The sequence below is a fragment of the Fragaria vesca genome, unplaced genomic scaffold (genome assembly GCF_000184155.1).
Source record: "Fragaria vesca subsp. vesca unplaced genomic scaffold, FraVesHawaii_1.0 scf0513160_u, whole genome shotgun sequence".
Taxonomy (NCBI): Eukaryota; Viridiplantae; Streptophyta; class Magnoliopsida; order Rosales; family Rosaceae; genus Fragaria; species Fragaria vesca.
In genome coordinates, this window is record NW_004443448.1 from 1,619,076 (window position 1) to 1,640,901 (window position 21,826).

The window sequence follows — 21,826 nt, forward strand, 5'->3', positions numbered from 1 at the left end:
AAGTTCGCCGGTGTAATCACACAGACGTTGTGTAACCAAAATTACGTGTTCGCGGGCACAAAATGGTTTCAAATATTATACAAATGACGGAAAGTTTATATTCGTTGCATTAACATTAAGATGCAGAGTCGACACAAAATGACATGAAATCAATTTCCCAGGCAAAAAGCCTTTGGGAATAGGCAAGTGGCAGATATGGAGATCTGAGCAATGGCAGTACGACATGTGTGGATTGCCTTTTCTTGTTTCAGATCAAATGGAATAGTGGGGATTTTCATGAGGCTAGTACAGAGAAAAACCCTATCTGATCTGAAATATTATCATCATCAACTGGACCAGACCGACCCATCATGGAACATGGGCGACCTTCCTCCTCCATGAAATTCAAAATCCCCGAGAATATATTCCACGACAACAACTTTGATGATTGAAATCATTTCAATCTCAGTACTCACTATGTGGATAATGGGAAAGAATACCAAATCCTTAGTCTTTTTAGGGTGTGATGTGATGAATCTAATGGAAAATGCAAGAAGCTCATTGGCTATAAATAGAGTCTCTGGGACTTCGAAACTTGCAGTGAAGTGAGTGAGATCAGTAATAGTATTACTGAGAAGGGTTTCTGGTTTCATATCCCTTGTTAGTATTTTGTAATGAGGATGAAAGGTCCTACATGAGGATAAAGAGCTTGTTTTGTAGCCAAGGATGACTTGCCTGCAGCCTCCCAAGGGGTCTCGAAATATTTATATGATACTAACATAGGTATCAGAAGCGATCCTTATGTGGTATACAGGCAGTCTCCTTGGCTATCATGACAGGCTCTTCTCTCTCATGCTGGACTTATTCTTCCATGGCTTCAGGGCAACAAGCGTTCCCCCGTCGGGATAAGTTTCTAAAGCGAATAGAAGAGCAGGTACATTCTTTTGTTTCAAATTCACTTGTTGATATTTCTGAACGTGACGATAGGTTTGGTTAAAATTGATATAGGAATCTGAAGCTTCTTTGATAACTGTTGTGCATTTTGTGTCATTCCGTCAAGTGGATTAACTATCCTTTGCTGCATTACAGCAGCCGTGGATGAATTTCATAGGAACTGTCATCCTCGTTTCCAGATGAATAACAGAAGCAATGTGGTAGATATATTATAGTTTCCTGTTAGTATAGAAACAATGTACTATATGCTCTAAACTTGTGAAGTTGGATAGTTTGTTATACTCTGAATCCACATCCCAGAGTAGCGCTTGCCCTCACGCGTAGCGAACCAACCTCAAAGTCCAGTTGCCGTGGGTAAATGATCATGTTACGTATACAAAAGAGCAGTATCGATACTGCAAGATGAGGTGAGGGAGGAAGGGAAGAAGCTATGAGGTAGACGGCAAAGCGTAGGCAACGATAGGTGGTGTCCGTGAAGAGTGGACTACGGATTTACAATAAGCAAGGAAAAGGGTTTAATCCATTCTAATGTAACAAAAAACAGAATGGTAACTATCATTAAAATGCAGAAGTGTGTTTGATTCCGTCATGATGTAAGTTGTTCTAAGAGAACGTGACCCTTCAATCATCAAATCAGCCACAAAATATTACAGTACAACAGTCCCAAACACAATATTAGGTGGTTATGTGTTTATGACTTACGAGGGGTTGGACTTCAGGTTTACAATTGAGCAAAATAGACAGTTTCATCCCCTCTAATGTAGCAAAAGAAGAAGCGGCAACAGTCATCAAAATGCAGGTGTGTTTAATTTTGTCATGCTCAAACCTTACTCTTGTAAGAGAACCTGGCGCAATCACAATCAGGCTACGAACTCTTACACTACTCCAACAGTACCAAATGCAATATCCCAAGTTTTGCTACGATAATGTATAATGTAGACTGATAGAAGAACTTCTGAGTTTAACTTACTCTATCAGTCCTTATCAAACTGTTCTACTGCATTTTTGGATCATTTGCGAAATCTAAGCATTTCAAATTTTGAGGTACGAAGCAGGTAACAGATTCATTTGCACAAGCAGAAGAACAGCATAACCATGCTGCTATTAGACCTCAAAGCACAGATTCTAGTTTAAAATAGCACCAAAGTGCTAAAAGGGTATCCATGTTTTTTATAAGTTCTCTGATGACTAAACTTTGGGACCTTATTGAAACCCTCAAACTCAACTAAGGTGCTTAGTGCAACCAAAACTGCATGCATTTCATTGACACGAAATTTATTATCAATCTATAAGTTTACACAGCATTGTCCAGCTACCATTTCAACTTTCAAACTTCGTATATTATGTCACATAAAAAAAGATTTACACAGCAATCTCAGAAACATAGAGTTAAACAGAGTACGGTGACAATGTGAGTAAGAAGAAGATACTTATCATGCAGGTACTGCAAAGCTGGCTTCTGTCCAGTTAGGAGGGTCCATTACAATACAAGGATCAGACTTCTCAAAATCAGCAACCTAACAACAAAACAAAACCCATCAATCTTCAATTCCTAGCCGAAAATCATACAAAGAAAAATCTACTGTCACAAGTCAAGTACCTTTTGGTGGCAATGTGAGCAATAATGCTGCTTATGCCAGAGACAGTCCATGGAACGCAAAAGAAAGCAGAACCCACAACCACAGAACGTCAAACACCCCACAACAGATGCCAGACTCCGCTTTGATCTAAGAGTTTTCAACACAAAAATTGCATCATAAACCAAATCGATCACACGTCAAACCACTTAGGAACTCGGAATTTTACCTGACGGTGGTGAGACCGGTGTCGCCGCAGTAAAGGCAGTTGAAAGGAGCGGGAGTGTCTCTGTAGATGGTTTGCTGAAGAGGGACCCCTTTTGGGTCGCCGTAAATGGCGTTGGGGGGAATCATGCCGGCCTGGTAGGGATTCTCACGAACGTAGTAAGGGACTCCCATCACCGGCTCTCCCATCACCGGTTGCTGCTGCTGCTGCGGCGGCATCTTCGACATCTCTGCTTGTTGCGGCGGGTATCCTTGCATCTTCTGAGGGTGTGGTCTATCGATCGAAACTGGAATTTGTTGGAATTAACAAGGAGAATTGAGGATTAAGCAAGAAGAGGCAATTGGAAATTTGCTTATATATAAAGTAAGGGATTGATGACTTTTCAGTTTTCACCTTCTAGAGAATATTATTTTCCACGAAGGTTTCTATGAATTTTCCCAGTTTCCTTTTACGCGTCGACGTCGCTTTCCATGAATTTGGGCTTTTCATTCTGTACGCGGGCTGATCGATTTGGAGGGTTTGGGCCGTGTTTGGCCCGGATCAGACTTTTCCATATGGAGCCCTTTGTCCATATATCAAGACCCATTTTCATTTGTTCTTAATTTCTCTTTGAATTGCTTGGGCTAGCTTGCTTAGGGTTTTTTTTTAAAGTTTTTAGGTAGTTTAGCATGGTTCGAATCTTTTTGTTGCCTGTGAGGACAAATCATGTTCATGTTGTACTCATACATTCAGGTTTCTAATGGTACGACATGACATCCTTTGATAAAAAAAATATAAAAAAACTAAAAAAGAATTAACACCTTGTGTATAGCCGTTATACTGTATACAGGGCTCCCACACACCATTTCAGCCCACTCATAATGATCTTCATTGGTATATTTTATATTATATTGTGAATGAAATACATTTGGTATATTTTGTTTTTGTATATAAGACTGTATTTTATATTATATTGTGAATGAAATACATTTGGTATATTTTGTTTTTGTATATAAGACTGTTTGACTAATGAATTTTAAGATGAAATTAATATATTTCTCAGATTTCTAAATCATAATAGGATTTTACATTAAAAATGGAAAAATATATAAATAAGTGTCATATACATAAACGTACATTTTACATCTCAACCCCTCTAATGACAAATCCTAGTTCCGCCACTGACTGTATGTTTTGGACTTATGAATACTATGTAAAATGACTCTTTATGACGACCATACATGATGTGTTGTTTTCATAATGCTTGCCCTTTCTATAAATAATCTGACCTCGCACTAATCGATTCAAAATATAAAGTAATTAGTCATACTTGTGTTATTCCTGATTGTACATATAAGCTCATAAGTTTCTGTTTTGTTGCTGATTCAGAAATCAGAATGTGTTATAGTAGCAGTGTGGTATGGCAATGGTACAAGTCATTTCACCATAAAGAATAATATCATCTAATGGCGTAACGAGTACATCACTACATGGATTCTTTATAGAGAATAGAGCAATTTAATTTGATGCCGTGCAAGAAGCTTTATTGAGCTTCCCTTCCCATAAACACGAATATTGACGAAGACATAAACAATAATAAGATCAAGAAACTGCGATATATAGTCTAGTACTGAAAGAATAAGCAGCAAGATCGATAGAAGGGCACGCTCAGCTCCACTACCACCACTTATTAAGCAGAGCATTAGATTTATAGACCATGTTTCCTTTCCCTAATTCCCAGCTAATTCTTGTGCAGAGAAGAATGAATTGGAACTCTCGCTCTTGCTCAAACATACCCTGCTGCAATATCCATCTGCTCCATTTCTTAATCTTTAGTCTCAACTCTCATGCATAAAGAATTAGTTTTCCCCGTTCTTTGAGCATTGCTTAATCAACAAATTAACCAGAGCGGGCATGCTTAATTAACTAGTTGGCTAATTTTCTTTCTCAGAGAGCCAACATGTACCCAGATAAAACGTGGTGTTGCATAGAGTGTGGTACTGTTGAATTGACTGAGAGGTCACGAAGGAATAGTCTTTCTGCTTCAAAATTTTTAAGTTGAAGCCATGTTTGACAATTTATACGTACATGTAACATGCACGCATGTACGACAATGGACAAACAGTGTGGTACCAGTGAGTTCTGTTTGTTTTTGGCCACTGTGTTCGATAACCCATCATACTCTAATAATTCAAGTGTTCATTGCACTGGACTAAAACCCAAAAACAAGAAAAAAGAATCGGAGTATTATTCATTACAAGTACTAAAATCGAAAATCAAAGGTGATCGAGGATATAGGAGAGTTTTTCGAATAATGTCATTTAAAATGAGAATTTGGTGCGTAGGTTTTAGTCTATATATTATTGTTCACCTGGTCAGCAATTAACCAAATCAATTATGTTTAGTCACCTTTAGATTATATCCGAGTGCAAAGAATGAAACAACTAAACTTTCTGATAACTCTTTCTACCATTGATTTACATTCAAGAATGGTTGAACATTGTTTTCTTGGTTAAACATTTTTTCTTAGTCAGTTGATGACCAAGTTCATCTTGATATATTATATTTCACCTAATAAACTACATGATGTTTAGGTGTGTGAGTAAAAGAGAATATACGTTGATAAAGTGTGAGAATTGGTATTGATATATTGCAATAACTGAAAACGAAAATAAAAGGTACGTGAGATGAGAATATGTTAATCATACGAGTAAACGAATACAATTATATGATTCGATACATAAAACACAAAAGTAAACACAGATAATTAATTTTAGTATATGAATTATGAAATCAACAAGTGAAATCGGAAATCCATGCCATACCCAGATCCCATTTCAATATTTCAGCACTTGCGTGTACTCCATTTTGAAGTAGATGACAAAAACAAGGGTTCTAGTTCCTCACACATACACGGAGAGGTGATTGAATTTGAGATTTTTAATTGGTGTATATATATTGTCAACTAATCAAACTCGACGGAACCGTGTTGTTATTCACAAGTTGATTATAACAAGAACATAACGGTTTGGATCACGACACAACATTAACAACACGAGAAAGATATCCGTGAATATGAAATATTGGTAAAACGGAATGAAGTCGAAGTTGAATTCGGATTCGCTTGTGATGATGGATCCGTGATGGAAATTTCACAGCAAGACAAACACTGTGGAACAACCCAAGGACACAGCTGCTTTGTTGCTAGCAGCAGAGGGAATATTATTGCAGACCAGACCAGAGAAGAAAAATATTTCAATTCATTTTTTCAAAGAGAGAGATAGAGAGAGGGAGGAGGTCGACTGGGGAGGAGTGTCAGGCTAGTCTGCTAAAAGTAGTACTTGGGGAATAGATTCCCACAATCCGGAAAAGTCCGAGACCGACTCCGACCCTTTTCCTCGAACACCATAGCTCATCAGAGTGGAGTTACCAAACTAACCAAAACCCAGATTCACCATTGCTAGCCCTAGCTTAATTAGCTTCCTTCCTCCTCCTCTGCAACTGTGAACCGTGCATGGCTTATTTACTTTGCCAGTTAATTCCTAATTTGACCACCTTCACTCTCCTCCTCCGACGACGGAGCCAACGCGCGCGCATGCAGCTCCCCCAATACATTTGACATTTGCTCTCTGCAGTCACTGTTTCCTCGTCCCGTTCTTTCTTTCCCTGCAACCATTTTCAGTTCCTCTCCTTTAATTTGCTTACATGCAGTTAAAATATATCAAATAGTTCCACTCCCGGTAGAATATTAATTATTAGGGCTGGGCACTTAGTACCGGAATTCCGGTCCCGTACCGGTCCCGTCCCGAAAGTTAACAGGACGGGACGAGATAGGTTTTGAAAATAACAATCTCGTCCCGTCCCGTCCCGTTTTAACATTACCATAACGGGACGGGACGAGACGGGACTATCCCGAAAAATCCCGTCCCGTCCCGTAATATTAGAATACTTGATTTTATTCATTTTATACTTGATTTTTTTAGGTTGCATGGTGTTACAATGCATTCAACCACACTTAATTTGGTCTAAAATAATACTTTTAGTTTCATTCATGTTCTTTTTTTTTTGCTTGTGTGATTTTGGATATTTTTAGTTGTTGTTTGAGGGTTAATTTTTAATGTGAGATGTTTAGTACTTTTAAAGTGGGATGTAATTAAGCACCTATGCACCTATGTTGTTGATTTTAGTACTTCTAATTTCATCAATGTTTTTTTTTTTTTGTTTATGTGTTTTTGGATATTTTTTTTTCCATTAATTTCATTAATGTTGTTCCAAACAGCATAAAAATGTCGAAAATTTCATACACTGATCAATTGTGATGGAGCATTTGAATGCTTGAAGTTTCTCAACCTGTGGTGGTGTTTGATAATCAATTATTTTGTTCTTGAAAAAAAATAATAATAATTTGTCGGGATCGGGATGTACGGGACAGATTTTTAAAAACACCTTCCCGTCCCGTTCTTTTATTTTCGGAACGGGACGGGATTCACCAAATCCCGGCCCGTCCCGTCCCGTGCCCAGCCCTATTAATTATAACGGTTCTACATTCTCTCTTCCCCGGCCAAGAATCGAAACCTCAATTAAACAATTTAAACGTCTGATCTGTAAACTAAAGTCTAACTGCACTAGCTGTAATCTAACGAGCTTAAAATAATTTTTAAAACCCCGCTAAACTTCTAATTTGTTGATATAAAACATATAGGTGGTTTTAAGCACCCTTTGTAACAAAACAAAACAAAAAAACAAAAAAAACATATAGATGGTCATTATTTTCTTATGTATCATATGATCATTTGCTTCCACGTACAATATGTGTAAAGTAATTAACGTTATTGTATTATCAAAGTTTCTACTTTATATAACGAATAAAAACAATAATGATCTCTCACGCTATTGTGATATTCAAGTTTCTAGCTGCTTAATCACAATAATTTTGAAATAATAAAGGACTCACATTACGCTCGTGACTTGTGACATTCAAATTGATATTCGATGCACATCAAAACAACTTCAAATAATGATGAACACACATTATAATTGTGATGTCCAGATTTCTACTCAATTCCACAGCTAATGTGATGCATATATGCGTGATGGACTCAACTTAACAGCAATTAAGAATATTTCATAGAATAAGAAACATGTAAAAATTAAGGAATTAATGTGAGTTTAGTTCATTCTAGATCTAAGTAAATTTCAACAAAAAGTAAGAATTGTTGAGCTAGCTCTATCGATCAATACCAGTGGTCCGATCCTACGCTCCTCCTAATTGTCCTTAATTATTTAGTTACCACATGGTTCAACAGGTGTTATAATAGGTAAATACGCTGAAAACTATTATTACACTGTTCTTAGTGAATAATTAAATATCTTAAACAAGGATCATCTTCATAAAGAGTTTACAAACTTCTTCATAAGTTGCCAAACCGACCATATTACTCTATACACATCATTGGAAGCAGACTTAACATCGCTTTAAAAATGAATATAAAACCTAGCTTATTCCGCCTAATTCACAGCTTCCTTAACAGCATAGTCATGCATATTAAACACCGGCCTATACGGCTATACCTCATGATTGTATATTGAAAAAAAAAAAATTCATTTATCATCTTCCGTCGTTAGCTTTTAGCCAACGAGTTTGTGCACATCACGACACCACTGTTAAGAGGGTTTTCGCTCGGCAAATACGTGCTCAACCGGACATGGTTCTAAACAGTTTAATAATTGTACTAACGAGTAACGATTGAGTATATGAAATCAAAAATCATATATAAGACACATAATAGGGTTTTAAAATCAAGATTATCAGTGAGCGACACAATACTTTTTGGAAGTGCGGTAGAATTTCCACGGTCTCCTCCAACATCTTAACCAGCAAATCAATAGTGTAACAAACTTCCGGCATTCAGTTTCGGTAATCGCTTTTTTACCGGGTCACTGCTCTTTCCAAAAAAAAAAGAAAAAAAGAAATTCAATCCTCCCAAGGTTAATATTCTCTGCCAAGACTTAAATCAACTTTTTCAGCAATTAGGGAAACACAACACCTGTTCCATTCTCTCTTCACGCGCCTCGACGGTGTCCGTGAGACAAAGTGAGAATTGCAATTCCGTTTCTGGTCCCACCCTCTCCACGCGCCATCCTATCGCGCGTGTTAGATTCTCTCCTCCCCCCTCTCTCTTCTAATTTCTACCCACTTTCTCATCTCATTTCAGAGCTGGGAATTGGGGAATTGAAATGACCCTTGTATCTGTCTCTTTCTGTTTCTCTTCTCTTGTTATACTTTCCCTTCCAAAATCCCACCTCTAATCTCTCTCTCTTCTCTCTAGCCTCTCTCTCTCTCTCAGCTCCAAAGCCTCTCTCTCTCTTTCTCTATTTGTGTCACTAGAAATTGTGCAAGATATAGTAGATGACAGCTCCGAACATGGCAACGATCGCCGCATCTCTGGAGCGGTCTATGCAAAACTGCTCCTTAAACCACCACCGCCAGACCACCATCGGTGACGGCGGTAACGGCAGCCAAAGCAGTCAAGGGTCGAGTCATGTTGGGATGAGAGGAAGGTCGTCGTCAACCTCATCAACCTCAGACGATGCTGCGCAGCAGAACCAATTCACACCTAACAACAACAACGAGGACACGGCTCTGGAACTCAACTCAAATGTCTCGCTCCCCTACCATTGGGAACAATGCCTCGATTTAAAGGTAACCAAACTAGTTTATTAGTCTGGGAAAATCGGGAACCCATTTATAGATTTTGGGTTGTTTTTAGTTTCCATTTAAAGGGTTCCATAAATGCAGAAACAACATAGGTAGATCTTGTTCATTAAATTTCTGAAATCTTCAGGGAGCTAGCTTTCAATCATTATTGGGTTTGTTGTATTTAATGCTATCTGCTTCTCCATTTTAGAGAAACCTTGGTACCAGTCTCTCTACCAGAACAAAATTTTCAGAAACAGAGAAAGTTTTTATTTATTTTTTATTTTTTCCTTTGTTCTTGTTTACCCTTTACCTTCACCCTTTTTATTTCTTACTTTAGACTTCAGAGGAAAGCGAAAAAAAAATAAATACTTCAATGGGTTTGACCATATCTAGTCGGTACATTTCTTAAACAAGAGAGAAACTTTATTCTTTTCTGTGTATGATCATGTAGGTAGCTACATTTTGTTTAAGAAACCTTTCTGGCTTTGTTGTTGATTAGAAAAAGTGGTGGTTAAAAATCTGGGTTTTATATATTTTTGTGGGTCTTTCTTGTTTGTGCTGCTAAGTGCTAAATGTGGTTTAATTATTTTCAGACGGGTGAGATTTACTACATAAATTGGAGGAACGGAATGAAAGCGAGAGAAGATCCAAGAACAACAGCACAATACAGCAGAGATTGTTACTACTCGGATGATGATGATGATGATGATGATAGCTCCTATGATAGCGAAGAGTCTTCGACTGAGTCGTCTCCATCTTCTTCAAGAGAGAGAGAGCCCTATAATAATCAGCAGAAGGAATCAGATCAGAACAATAAGCAGGACCATGTTCTGGTTGTGGCTGGCTGCAAATCGTGTCTCATGTATTACATGGTCCCCAAACAGCACGAGGATTGCCCCAAATGCAGTGGCCAGCTTCTCCACTTTGATCGATCCGACACTGGCTCACCATGAACCACATCCCTCCCCGTAGTTTCCTCTAGCCATATCTATCGTTTTGTTTAGTCCGAAATGTGAGAGACAAGTCTGTTAGTGTGGTGGTGGTGATGGTACGTTGTTGTTGTTGTTCATTTTTTCTGGGCCTAGCTAGCTTGTTTTGTCAATTTGGGTCATCGTTTGTTTTGGGAAGAAGCCATGGGAGAGGCAAGAGATGAGTCCTACACAGTGCCAGCAGCTGCAGTAGGATGAGGAAGAAGAAGATCGAAGATGAGCAAGGTCAATGGGATTGGTAGAAGTAGAGGAATTATTTGGTAATGATTGCGACGTGTAGGTTTCTTCTCTTTTGTTCCATGATCATTCTCCATAATTTATTTTTAACATTTTTCTCTCTAAATATTGAACTATATGATTCTTCCTTATTATATATATTTTATTTTCATGGCCAACTAGCTAGCTCCCAATATTTCCTCTTAGGATTTACAGTGAACCTCTGCATCTTTTTTTCCGAAGAAGACAGGCACTCATCACCAATGTCAATCAGTGTTTGTTTTTCTTGTCGATTAGATTTTCATATGAAATTGATATCTATAGGGATCATTTACTTCATGCATGTTATGCAATCAATACGAATGGGATAAAATAGAAGGAAATAGATTATCTTTCCCATCATCTTCGAATTTATGAGCAGTTTGAAGAAACCCCGGAAATTAATGGATCGCAATATTGTTCAACATGCCTCTTCCATCATCGTCGCTCCACTTTTATTCTATTGTTTCCTAAATTGAAGATGTCAATGGATTAATGGACCGAGTATATATGTACGTACTTAAGTTGTATGCAGAAATGAACCATAATCGACCGATAAAGGTAAGAGTAACTTGGTTTATCAAAGTCGAAATTACGAGACATACAAAAGCGTCATTTTATTAGGTGAACAAACAAACCATAGAATTCGATAACTCTAATGGTAACCAATATTTACGACAGTAAGACGGATTGAGTGTGAAGTTTGAACCTATTCCTGTATGATTATTATTTTTTTGTTACTTTCATGAGTTCATCATACTCCTCGTCGGTTCGGAATTTTAATTTAATGTTATGTCTCACCCAAGTCAAAAAAACGATTAGGAAAAAAGAAAATAGTAAGCGCCAACCTTATTCCAAATAGCTTAATTGCACGCGTGGTTTGGGGTTGACTCGGTGGAGTGGGGTTGGTGGCTGTACAGGTTTTGCTTAAGCAGTGCCTGATAGCTCGCTCAACCTTAAAGCTAATAAGAATGGTCAAAATCCAGGTGTGGTTTTTATACAAATAAAACCAAATAATTGAGAGCACCACGACCTTTCATCATCTAGAAAAGGCTGAAAAGTTTCTTTGCCTATACCAGTCGAGGTGCATGTTTTTGTTTAATTTGGTCAACTACATATAATAGCGACGTTCATATAATTAAAATAGCTATGAAGATACGTACATGAAATACGTATACATACATGAAATACATGATCTTCGTTGAATAAGAGTTTGCAACTCATAATATATGATATCCATTATTGGACAGCTGAGATTTGCGATTGATGAGGTGCCGGTGTTGATGATTTCTAATCCTTCTAATTGACTGGTAAGAATGTGCAAATTAGTGATTTGATGCTGAGAAATATATTCGCATTTCAAGTAACTAAATCAAACTATGAATTATCACTTCTTTCATATAACTTACAAGTTTCGTCCCATGATTTCCTATAACTTACAAGTTTTGTCCCATAATTTGAGGCACTTCAAAATGGTGTCTTCCTGATGTGGATCTCTTTGTTGTTTTCCTTTTGGAAAGGATTTTGCTTTCACCTGGGAAAAAGAAAAAGGAATCAAAGACAAAGATGAAGTCGAGAAATAAAATGTTGAACGTGTCGCGGAGCTTATTATTATTCCTGGCTCTAGCTTCGGGAATGCCAAGTAAGAATCAAAGTGTTGCTCATCGGCCTTTCTTCGAATTCTTTTTGAACTACATCGAGCTAATTATCTACTTGAATAATTGAATTGAATATATCACTACAAAAAATAATTGCAGACTGGATGCAGAATCATATATATAGAGAGAGAGGTGCCTGTCGGTGCAGTACGTACGTAGTTGGTCTAGAAAGGTGATGCCCGGCCTCCGTCCTAAAAGATTCGAATTACAGAGATTAAGAGACAGAGAGCTCGATGTGTGGCTCCTTTGATGGCACATAGGAGAAGTAGATATGACGGTCCACGGCTTTAAGCAAAGCATGGCTAGCTGAACTACTGTGTAGAGAACTAGAATCTAATTAATAATCCATCGAATTCAACTGATAATGGAAGAGGAGGGCAGTGCAGTACCTTACGTAGTTTTTTGAAGAAGTTACGTACGTACAATACTGTTGAAATAAATAGTAATAATAATAATAGATGATATATATATATATATATATATATATATATATATATAGTACGTACGACACTACATAACGAACAACGAACGGTACAACTAACGTAGTACGTCGTGGTGTGTAGTAGTAGTAGTACGGAAAAGGGAAAGGAAGGACGAACGTAAGTACTCTCTCTCTCTCTCTCTCTCTCTCTCTCTCTCAAGGAACTGATACTGGTGAACTGGAAAGCATGGAGATTTGGAGGAGGAGAAGAGATAAGGACCGGGCCTCCTAATTAAGCCTCAAACATAGCTACTGGCTACTGCCTTTTTACTATAAGCCAGCTCGGGTCTCTCTATAATGCATGCATGATCCAGCAGACGAATCTCTGCATGCAATCTGCAAATGGAATCTCTGTCAATCTAATTGTCCTTTTCTCTCAAGCCAACCGACCCCCACTAGTAACAAGTCATTGCGTCTTTCTTCCCTTTTGCATCCTTTTACCATTACTGTTTCTCCCTAAAGTTCAGAATTCCAACTTTTACCTTCACTTATATTGTGAATGAGGTCGGTTCTTTTTGTTAGAGATTTGTTGTGATCGTCTCGATCGTAGATTCGACTGAACTTCTGGGTCAGATGAAAACGCAACGGTAGTTCTTCATTGTTTAAAAAAATTGAAACCCTACGTGATCGATGTCTGACTGTAATTATTGCGGCATTTGCAGGACTAAAATCTCTATCGAATATCCAGCTTTTTGTTTTTCACCCTCAAAGGACGACGACACCTATGAGACGGTCCAAATCATCCTATAGTTTACTACTGCTTATATAATTTCAATGGAACAAAAAAATCTCTTTGTTTTTTTTTTTGGGCCGAAAGATGAGTGAGAGAGGAATGACCTCCCTAACACTCTTATGCATCAAAAAAGAAAAAAGATAAACATCAAGAGGGGGATTAGACCAAAATCTTTCATAACAAAATAACAACGAAACAAAACTAGAAAAATCGAAATTGAGGAAAACCCATAAGATCATTACTATAATATAACAAAATAAAAGAAAGAGGTGAAGAAGAAATCTATTAGCTGAACGAGATGTTGAATGTGTCTAACCTCCAGATTAAAGTCCAGAGAGCCTGATGATACTTCGCCTCGTGATTTGAGACATAGATGGTGCATGTCTTTTGCCCAGCTGATGTAGATCAAATCGATTTCCACCCAGTTTTATCTTTACAGTACTTTTGGATTGAATAAATACATAGGCAAATTTCTTCTGCCTAGACCATTTTTTTTAATACGTAAATAGGCCTCAACTATTATTCAACGTCATAGTAGCCTCGATTGTTATTCTAAGAGACATCGTTTAGTGCTTGCATACGTATATATTCTCTAAGATTTTTCATACAATGATACTCGATTCTTTAAGTGAGACGGTTAAGCACTTAAGATATGATTTTCGATGAAGTACTGTCGAAGTAAATTTACTTCAATATGAGTTGTATCCTAAACCATGCACATTTTGTAGAGAGATTCATATATAATTATGGATGCTTCGGAGGACTGTGATGGTCCAATAAGCATTACAGTGGGGTAACTTGTAACAATGTTGATGGCTGCAGGCAGTAGGCAGATAGAAGTCACAATGCTATATCAGTATCGCTAGGGAATCTAAGCATGCCACTAATTCAAATGAAAGAGCCAAGGTACAGAGTGAGACGAAATCGATATCGTGTGCGGCCTATGAACAGCGACTTGGCTAAGTGAGAAAGAAAGGGAAATGGTAAGCCTCGTCTGCTTGTTGTTCTTGGTGAGTTGGTGAAGGATGACGATTCGAGGAATTGGCACTACAGGAATGGCTTGGCCTGGCCTGGCATGGATAAGGAAGAAGATAAGGACCTTCAAAAAAGTTAAGTTTAGCAGTTTCACTTACTCCTCAGTCCTCCCTACTCGTTTTTGATGAGGACGTTTCCCTGCAAATGGAATCTCTGTCTTTGAGTTTGTCCCTTTCTCTATCCCCAGTACTTGTGTCCTTCTTCCCTTTTGCATCTTTTACCACTACTACTTTGGTTCTTCCAAGCTCCAACCATTGCTCATTTGTTGTTCCTATAGACCACTCACTAACGGTAGAAACTCATACAGGTAGATCATGTTCGGATTTTCACAACCAGAAATTATATATCAGGACTTATTTCCTCTATAATTTTTCAAATGAAGATGCATAGATGTGCCATTCTTCCATTTTCAAATCTAGAAGGCATTTTTCTTTCTTTCTTTCTTTCTATGTTTATTAAGGCTATATACATTGAAAACATGACATACATACAGGGGCGGAAGTACATTTAGGCTAGATAGGGTCCAGACCCCTTGAATTCCTAAACTATCTTATTAAGCTTCATTATTTACCTTAATAGTGGCTGATTTCTAGCTCAAATTCATTAACAATGGTAGCTGATTTCTAGCTCAAATTCATTAACATATCCCCACCACCCCCTAACTTAACCATAAACCAATATGTTTCTTAACAAGAAATTATCAATAAATTCTTTTTCTTGGTGTTATTTCGTGTTAATTATGTCAAAATTGAAATGTTCATTTCCTTTCTTTTGTATTCCTTAGTTCCTTATATTATCAAATGATCTTTCATATACTACAATTTGTGTATGTTCTCTTCTTAGAGCCAAAACAAGTTAATTGTTGAACACAAAAAATAATCGGACCCCCTTTACCTTAGAATCCTGGTTCCGCCCCTGCATACATACAAAAACATTTCTAGGTGTACACCTTAAAAAACAAACAAGCAACAAAGTTACGGATCGAGTATACTGGTAAGAAATAATCCCTATTAGTTGAAATGCGACAAAAGACTGACCAAGATCCTTTAGATGTTGTTCTTGTTATAATTTTTTTGTTAGACAGAAATAGGCGAATCGATATGAACTTCAACGAAACTACACATAACGACCCGCCTTCTAGGGCTGTCAAATAGAGTCATTACCTAAGCAAAATTCAACTTTTTTTTTAACAGTTTATGCACGGGTGTGGTTCTAATGAGGATCACTAAGTTAAAGACTAGTTGATGACTCATTCGTTTCACCTATTTTTCGATTGCATATACACATCTCGATCGTCTAGTTTGTAGATATATATGAGTAGATCATCTCTACTAATTTTCATCAAAATTGAAAATTGTTAAGACATTCATTAATGTGATTTACCAATTATAAACTTGAACGGCTCTTGTTTGACAGATTTTGATCGTCCATTAATTTGATATAGTTTGCTTAACGATCACCAATTTGGCTGAAAATTTGTAGAAATGATCTACTTATATAGACCTAAAAATTGAACGGTTGACATGAAAAATGTGATAGAAAAATAGGTGTAATAAACAATTTAATAAAAAAATCCTCAACTTAGTTGCCCTCGTTAGAACAACTCCTCTTTCCTACACACTACCAATATATAGAAGAAAAAAGATTGTAAGTGTGTGTCGAGTCATGGCGTCTTTTTCTCAACATACTCTTGTTCTATGCCAACACCTCCTAATGAGATTCAGCAGTAGCCTCCGCGCCGCCTGCTCCATGATGCATACCCCTTCTACCGTATCCATCACGACTCACTCCTTCATCACTCCCTCCGATACTGATCGACCCCTTCTTCTTCTTCTTCTTTCTCCTGTTGTTATAACTTACGACTTTAGTTAAACATAGAAGCTATACATACATTTCTAGGGGCATAGTACTAAAAATGAAGTACTCGGTGAATCGAGACCACTTAATCTTGCCGGTAAGCTATTGCACGTTGGACATCACAGCCGATGTTCTAATGTTTGAGAGTACTTTGTTTGGGAGACAAAAACAAAACAGAAAACCACTTTTATCTTGTTCCATGACGGCCATAGATACAGACACCCCCCATCTAGCTCTCAAAGTCTCAACATACTGCCGGACGGGCCTTAAGTATCTTGGCCCAACAGATGTGTCGTCTGTTTATTTTTTCTTTAGTTTGTTTTTCATTCACGATCTGGCAACATATCAAGGGACCAAGGCCCTTGTGATTTGTGAATGTGTTTCATCACTTCATGATGATAATGATGGAAGGAGGGAGTGAATCCAAAAGGATGATTACACTCCGCTTAGGACTTGGTGGCCATAACTTGATTGAAAGGAAGATAGAATTCTGACCCTCAGCTACCTAGCCTCATTTTTCTCAAAAGTTCAAGAAATTTTGATAAAGGAGTTTTGAGTGTTAAATGGTGGATTGTTAGGTGGAGAGGTTAGGAGGCCAGCTCGCTTTGTGCAAATTAGCTTTGTTCTTGAGCATTTATTCTGGGAATGGAACGAGCTTGTTGTTGACGGTTAGTTGGTTCAATGACCATAAGCACTTGTTGGAAAAGCTAGTGACACTTGTGGGAAACGTTTACAAATTTCCGCACCTTTTTAGTTTCCACCGGAATTGAAGCACTGCAGAACTCTTTTGAGTGTTACAGACTTGGAACTATCTAAGCTAAGGCTTGCAGCAAAGCAGAAAAGAAATGAGCTACCACCCTGTTCCCGGAGAGCCTCCACCTCCTCCACATCCGCCGGGCAAGTTACCAGCCCTGCATTGATCTCTTTGCCTGTGTTGGTAGTGATTTAGTTTGGTTTTGTTATTTTAACTGGTTTTGCTTATGTTCTGTGATAAATGAAAACCTCAGGGTTTGAGCCTCCACCGCCACTCGACTTTGGGATGCCGCCGCCGCCACCAGAATACCCTGGTCCTCCGCCTCCCAGCCCACCGCCACCAGGGTTTCCGCATCCTGCACCTCCCGGACCTCCTCCTCCTCCACCAGGGTTCCCTCATCCTCCGCCTCATGGACCGCCGCCACCAGGCTATCAAGACTACTTTTATCCACCACCACCACCGCCGCCGTCAACCTTACCCCCGCCCCAACCCCCTGCACGGGAGGACGATGACTGCCTTTCATGCTTCAGAGGCTGGTATGTCCTGATATCCCAACTTAACTATGTAGAACCTTTAGACATTGAAGGCGGTTTAAACAGCAAATCTTAGCATGCAACTAACTATCAGCTAAGCTCATTATAGAGAATTTGACTACTACTTCATATGAGCAGGCTTGAAACTTCTTTGCCAAATGAACCTATGAACTGGTTAAATCATGTAAACTAGTATTTTACGAAACAATGAACTATCAGCTTCTCCTCAAACTACTACTTACTAATCCCCTGCCTCTCATGTACATATTTTGCAGTTTAGCTGCACTTTGTTGCTGCTTCCTGTTGGACTCGTGCTGCTTCTAATAAAAGCATTAGCTCTAAAACATCTATGATCAATGATTTTGGTTGTTCTGGGATGTAAGCGCATCATTACAAAAGAATTTAGATAAATAAGGGGAAGAGTTCCTGTACTGATGAACATTATGTAATTGTAACATAGTATTGAAAATTTTATCATTTGCTTCCTTCGAATCTTCTAATCTTGTGGAAATTCACTTTATATACTGAAGTAAAGTTTACAATGAAAACTTATTGTGTATGCAACAATATAAATCTGTATATGACATACAAAAGCCAAGCAGAAGCAATAAGAATTACAGGGATCAGATTTAAACCATGACTACTACATATGGCGCTATAGCATCATAAAGATCAAAGCAAACCTAGCAAACTAAAGCAACAAGATAATCAACACAAAGATTCAAAACGAAAACTCATCTTCTACACGACAGGATGTTGCGCTGGTTGCACTTCATTGGTCCCAGCAGCCCCAGCTGCTCTCAAATTCGACACACTTTCCAGTACGTGATGGGAAGCTTTCTCGAAATTAACAAACCCCATAAACCAGAAATCATGTCCGTCCGTGGTGACAATCTGAAGGTACTTCTCCGGCGTCGGATTTGCCGTAATCACTACAGGGTTCACTCTCCCAACATTCGTCAAAGGTATCATCACCTGTTCATCAACACATAGATACTTTCAGTCAATTTACTAAAACACCACAAACTATACCCAAAAAATCAGTCAATTACTATTTAGTAGTTACCTTGTAGTAGCTCCAAGCTGATTGTCCAGACGGAGCAGCAAAGGTCAACGGCCGGTCGCTGCAAAAAGCGACTCTAGCCGTGGACAGATACAGAGTTCCGGCCACAGGTCCGGTAGAAGTGGAAAGATAGCAAGCGAAAGTCTTCTTCAACTTCTCGTTAGGATCAGTAGCGAAAATCTGCTTAAACAGAGCCTCAAACCCTCCTTCCGTTACAGCCTTGGCCGTCAAGTTCAGTTTTCCCCAGGCGGTCTCGGAAACAGAGGGCCCTGTTTTGAGGTTGTGCCAGATGTTCCGGGCGATGGTCTCGGCCTTGTTCCCCCAAGAATTGAAGAGGTTGATCACCGGCTCGAAGGGGTTGTTGGTCGGCTTGTTGATCGGAGAGTACTGAACGTACGGCGGTTGTTGCGGTTGTGTTTCGAGTGGTTGCTGCGGGATTTGCTGGTGGTCTTCCGCGTTCCATAGAGCTGCTTTTTGGTTGTCCGGGTGGACGTTCGGAGCTGCGGGAGCTCCCATTATGTGGGTCCCATATTTCTTGTTGTCCTCCTCCGCTGGCGGAGGCGGAGGCGGCGGTGGAGGTTGGGAGGCGTGGATGTCGGGGACGGTTGTGGTGGGGGAATTAGACTCCCGGGGAGAAAGCTGGTCTTCTGGTCTGCTTGACATGGCTTAAACTGATCCAAAGGTTGAAGGTTTGATTGATGAAATGAAAGGGATGATGATTAGTTACTCGAAAACAAAAACAAAGGGTTTTATAGGCAAGAATACTTAGGAGATGAACGCGGTTTTGTTTCTTTGTAACGAAGCGAAAATAAAATCTTCGGTGCAGGACGGCGGCGTGCAGATACACAATACCATGGGAATGAGTTTGGTTTATAAAAGCAGTGGATTAGGAAGGAGTTGCAGGTATTTGGGATAGGGAAGTTACAGAAGGGTTATTTAGGTAATTGTGATCCAAAGGTCGACGAAGGTTCCATTTCTGGCGAGTACCAGGAGGTTTTGGATATGTATGGAACCAAAGAGTCCATCTTTTTCATACCAACTCACCGTCACGATATGAAAGCTCTGTTTTCGATAACCAGGTGTCGCTGCGCTTTCGATAACCAGGTGTCGAATATAAGCCCCTCCACGCGTAGTGTCACTGATGACACTTCTACTAGCCTTTAAAACTGCCATAGTATTTACGTATGGATTTGGTAACCTCTGTCTAAACCGACGCCATTTTTTATCTGCGATATATTTTGGATAGGTCAAAACGAAGTTCCTTTCTCTTTCAAACTTATGTATCACAGTTTTGATCGAGTGATTTGTTGACTAGCCATAGCGAGAATGAGTTACCACAACGTCGTTCATGTTGCTCACCAATCTAATGATCCCCCACCAGGTGAGTATAATGGTTTTTATTTTGGCTCTTTGACTTGTTTATGGTTTGATTGAATAACTTGTTGTGATGAGTATGAGATAAATTGGATTGATGATCAGGGTATCCATCGGATTATCCTCAACGGCCTGATTTTCTTCCACCGCAGCAGCCGGGGTTTCCAAACCCTTATGAGTATCCTGGCCCTCCTCCGCCTCAACCACCGCATCAACACCATCAGCGCTATCAGGATTACTTCTATGAAGGCTACTCGCCGCCGCATTCAGCTCAGCCCTTCAACCGCCAGCATTACCAGAACAATCCATACGAGTATGACAATGGCTGCTCTGCTTTCCTCAATACTTGGTATGCGTTTGCTGTCCCACATATTCATCTTTAAATTGTTTAGGGTTTCAATTGGATGTCGATTATGTAATCATCAGATCAGCTGCCTTCTATGTGCCCTTCTCTGTTAATAATTTGGTTCACTGATGAAGTTCGTCTAACATGAATGAGTGGTGTCTTTTAGCTATATGCATGTGTAACTTGCATACATTTTACCCTGAATTGAATTGGATTGCTTGAGAATTGGAGGAAACGACAGTAACTTGTCTGAATGGTCCTATTACTGTCTGAATGATCCTATTAGCTATGACTGTTTTTGTTTTTCAATACTTAAAGCTCGGCTGATAACTACTTCCTCTTTGTTGTTTCAATGGGCAGTTTGGGTGCACTCTGCTGCTGCTGCATTTTGGAGCGCTGCTGCTGCTTGTGGTAATTGTCTTTGAAGCCTCTCCACTGCCCACAAGTATCATATGATTCTGCAAAGACTTTGTTCTGCCCTTCCGAATCAATGTATGATTCGAGAGCATCAACATCAATTCTGTGTAGGATTTGGATCATAAATGTTTCACTGTTTCTTAATACATGTTTTGCATCTATCGTGTATATCACTGAACTGTATAGTTGATGTTGGCACATAAACTTGTGGAGATTTCCACATCTTTTTAGACTTCTTCATCCCTTTCGATCATATGGTCTGGTCTCACTTGGCTCTGTATTGGGTTTGCATCACGTATAATTCTGAACAAGAATTATAAAGGGATGAGTGCTACAGAGATGCAAGGCCTCAAAGACGAACATGATTAGCGTCTGATCATATGTAGAACTGTAGAAGCCTAGGCTGCACTTCCAATCCGCTGTTAACAACCCTATGACTGTATTCACTGCATAACGCCTGGGTGATTCGTGATCCTTACTATTATTATATCTTCCAGTCGCCCATTCATTGACGTCTACTGATGAAGTCGGTCGTGTGACTCGATAAACAGAGCCTGTTCGCGGCTATATTGGCTCTTCATCGATTGTGTGACTCGATAAATAGCGCATGTTATAAGTTTGGATCCATATAGATTGGGTCGAAACACCAGCCTCAGTTATACTTTTGGACCCATATAAGTTGGTTTTAGTAATTATGGAATGACATTGATTGAAGTTAAATCTCAATCTACTCTTAGTAATTATAGAGTAAAGTTAATTCTTAATTTACGTTTAATGATTAAGGAGTATAAAACGTTCGGACAAAATCTTCTGACTCAGTTTAGTCTTTAAGCTTTAAAAATTGTTTAAAAATAATTGTATAATCTGGTTTAAAATAGATTTTCACAAGTCATAACTCGTAAGAGCATGTCCACCC

The 21,826-nt window shown here is 38.9% G+C and overlaps 5 protein-coding genes across 6 annotated transcripts; 3 read left to right on the top strand and 2 right to left on the bottom strand.

Moving 5' to 3' along the window:
* Positions 1 to 2,141: 2,141 nt before the first annotated feature.
* On the bottom strand, positions 2,142 to 3,153 carry LOC101297609. Its single transcript, XM_004310074.1, has 3 exons — positions 2,740 to 3,153; positions 2,534 to 2,660; positions 2,142 to 2,450 (listed from the first exon to the last, which is right to left on the bottom strand). Exons 1-3 carry the CDS (start codon positions 2,991 to 2,993, stop codon positions 2,367 to 2,369), a joined length of 465 nt encoding a protein of 154 aa, XP_004310122.1. The 5' UTR covers positions 2,994 to 3,153; the 3' UTR covers positions 2,142 to 2,366.
* A 5,781-nt stretch (positions 3,154 to 8,934) lies between these two features.
* Positions 8,935 to 10,797, top strand: LOC101297903. The gene is made up of 2 exons (XM_004310075.1): positions 8,935 to 9,418; positions 10,009 to 10,797. The coding sequence occupies exons 1-2, from the start codon at positions 9,125 to 9,127 to the stop codon at positions 10,366 to 10,368; spliced, it is 654 nt and encodes a 217-aa protein (XP_004310123.1). The 5' UTR covers positions 8,935 to 9,124; the 3' UTR covers positions 10,369 to 10,797.
* Positions 10,798 to 17,141: 6,344 nt separating this feature from the next.
* On the top strand, positions 17,142 to 18,254 carry LOC101298485. Of its 2 annotated transcripts, XM_004310078.1 has the most exons (3): positions 17,142 to 17,320; positions 17,431 to 17,713; positions 17,986 to 18,254. In XM_004310078.1, the coding sequence occupies exons 1-3, from the start codon at positions 17,269 to 17,271 to the stop codon at positions 18,032 to 18,034; spliced, it is 384 nt and encodes a 127-aa protein (XP_004310126.1). In that variant the 5' UTR covers positions 17,142 to 17,268; the 3' UTR covers positions 18,035 to 18,254. The 2 variants fall into 2 exon arrangements, with proteins under 2 accessions (XP_004310126.1, XP_004310125.1); XM_004310077.1 differs by lacking the exon at positions 17,986 to 18,254 and having other exon boundaries at positions 17,431 to 17,907.
* LOC101298194 (GEM-like protein 5-like) lies at positions 18,204 to 19,852 on the bottom strand. Its single transcript, XM_004310076.1, has 2 exons — positions 18,777 to 19,852; positions 18,204 to 18,685 (listed from the first exon to the last, which is right to left on the bottom strand). Exons 1-2 carry the CDS (start codon positions 19,434 to 19,436, stop codon positions 18,452 to 18,454), a joined length of 894 nt encoding a protein of 297 aa, XP_004310124.1. The 5' UTR covers positions 19,437 to 19,852; the 3' UTR covers positions 18,204 to 18,451.
* Positions 19,853 to 19,965: 113 nt separating this feature from the next.
* Positions 19,966 to 21,181, top strand: LOC101298964 (cysteine-rich and transmembrane domain-containing protein 1-like). Its single transcript, XM_004310079.1, has 3 exons — positions 19,966 to 20,154; positions 20,253 to 20,496; positions 20,854 to 21,181. Exons 1-3 carry the CDS (start codon positions 20,100 to 20,102, stop codon positions 20,906 to 20,908), a joined length of 354 nt encoding a protein of 117 aa, XP_004310127.1. The 5' UTR covers positions 19,966 to 20,099; the 3' UTR covers positions 20,909 to 21,181.
* Positions 21,182 to 21,826: the final 645 nt, after the last annotated feature.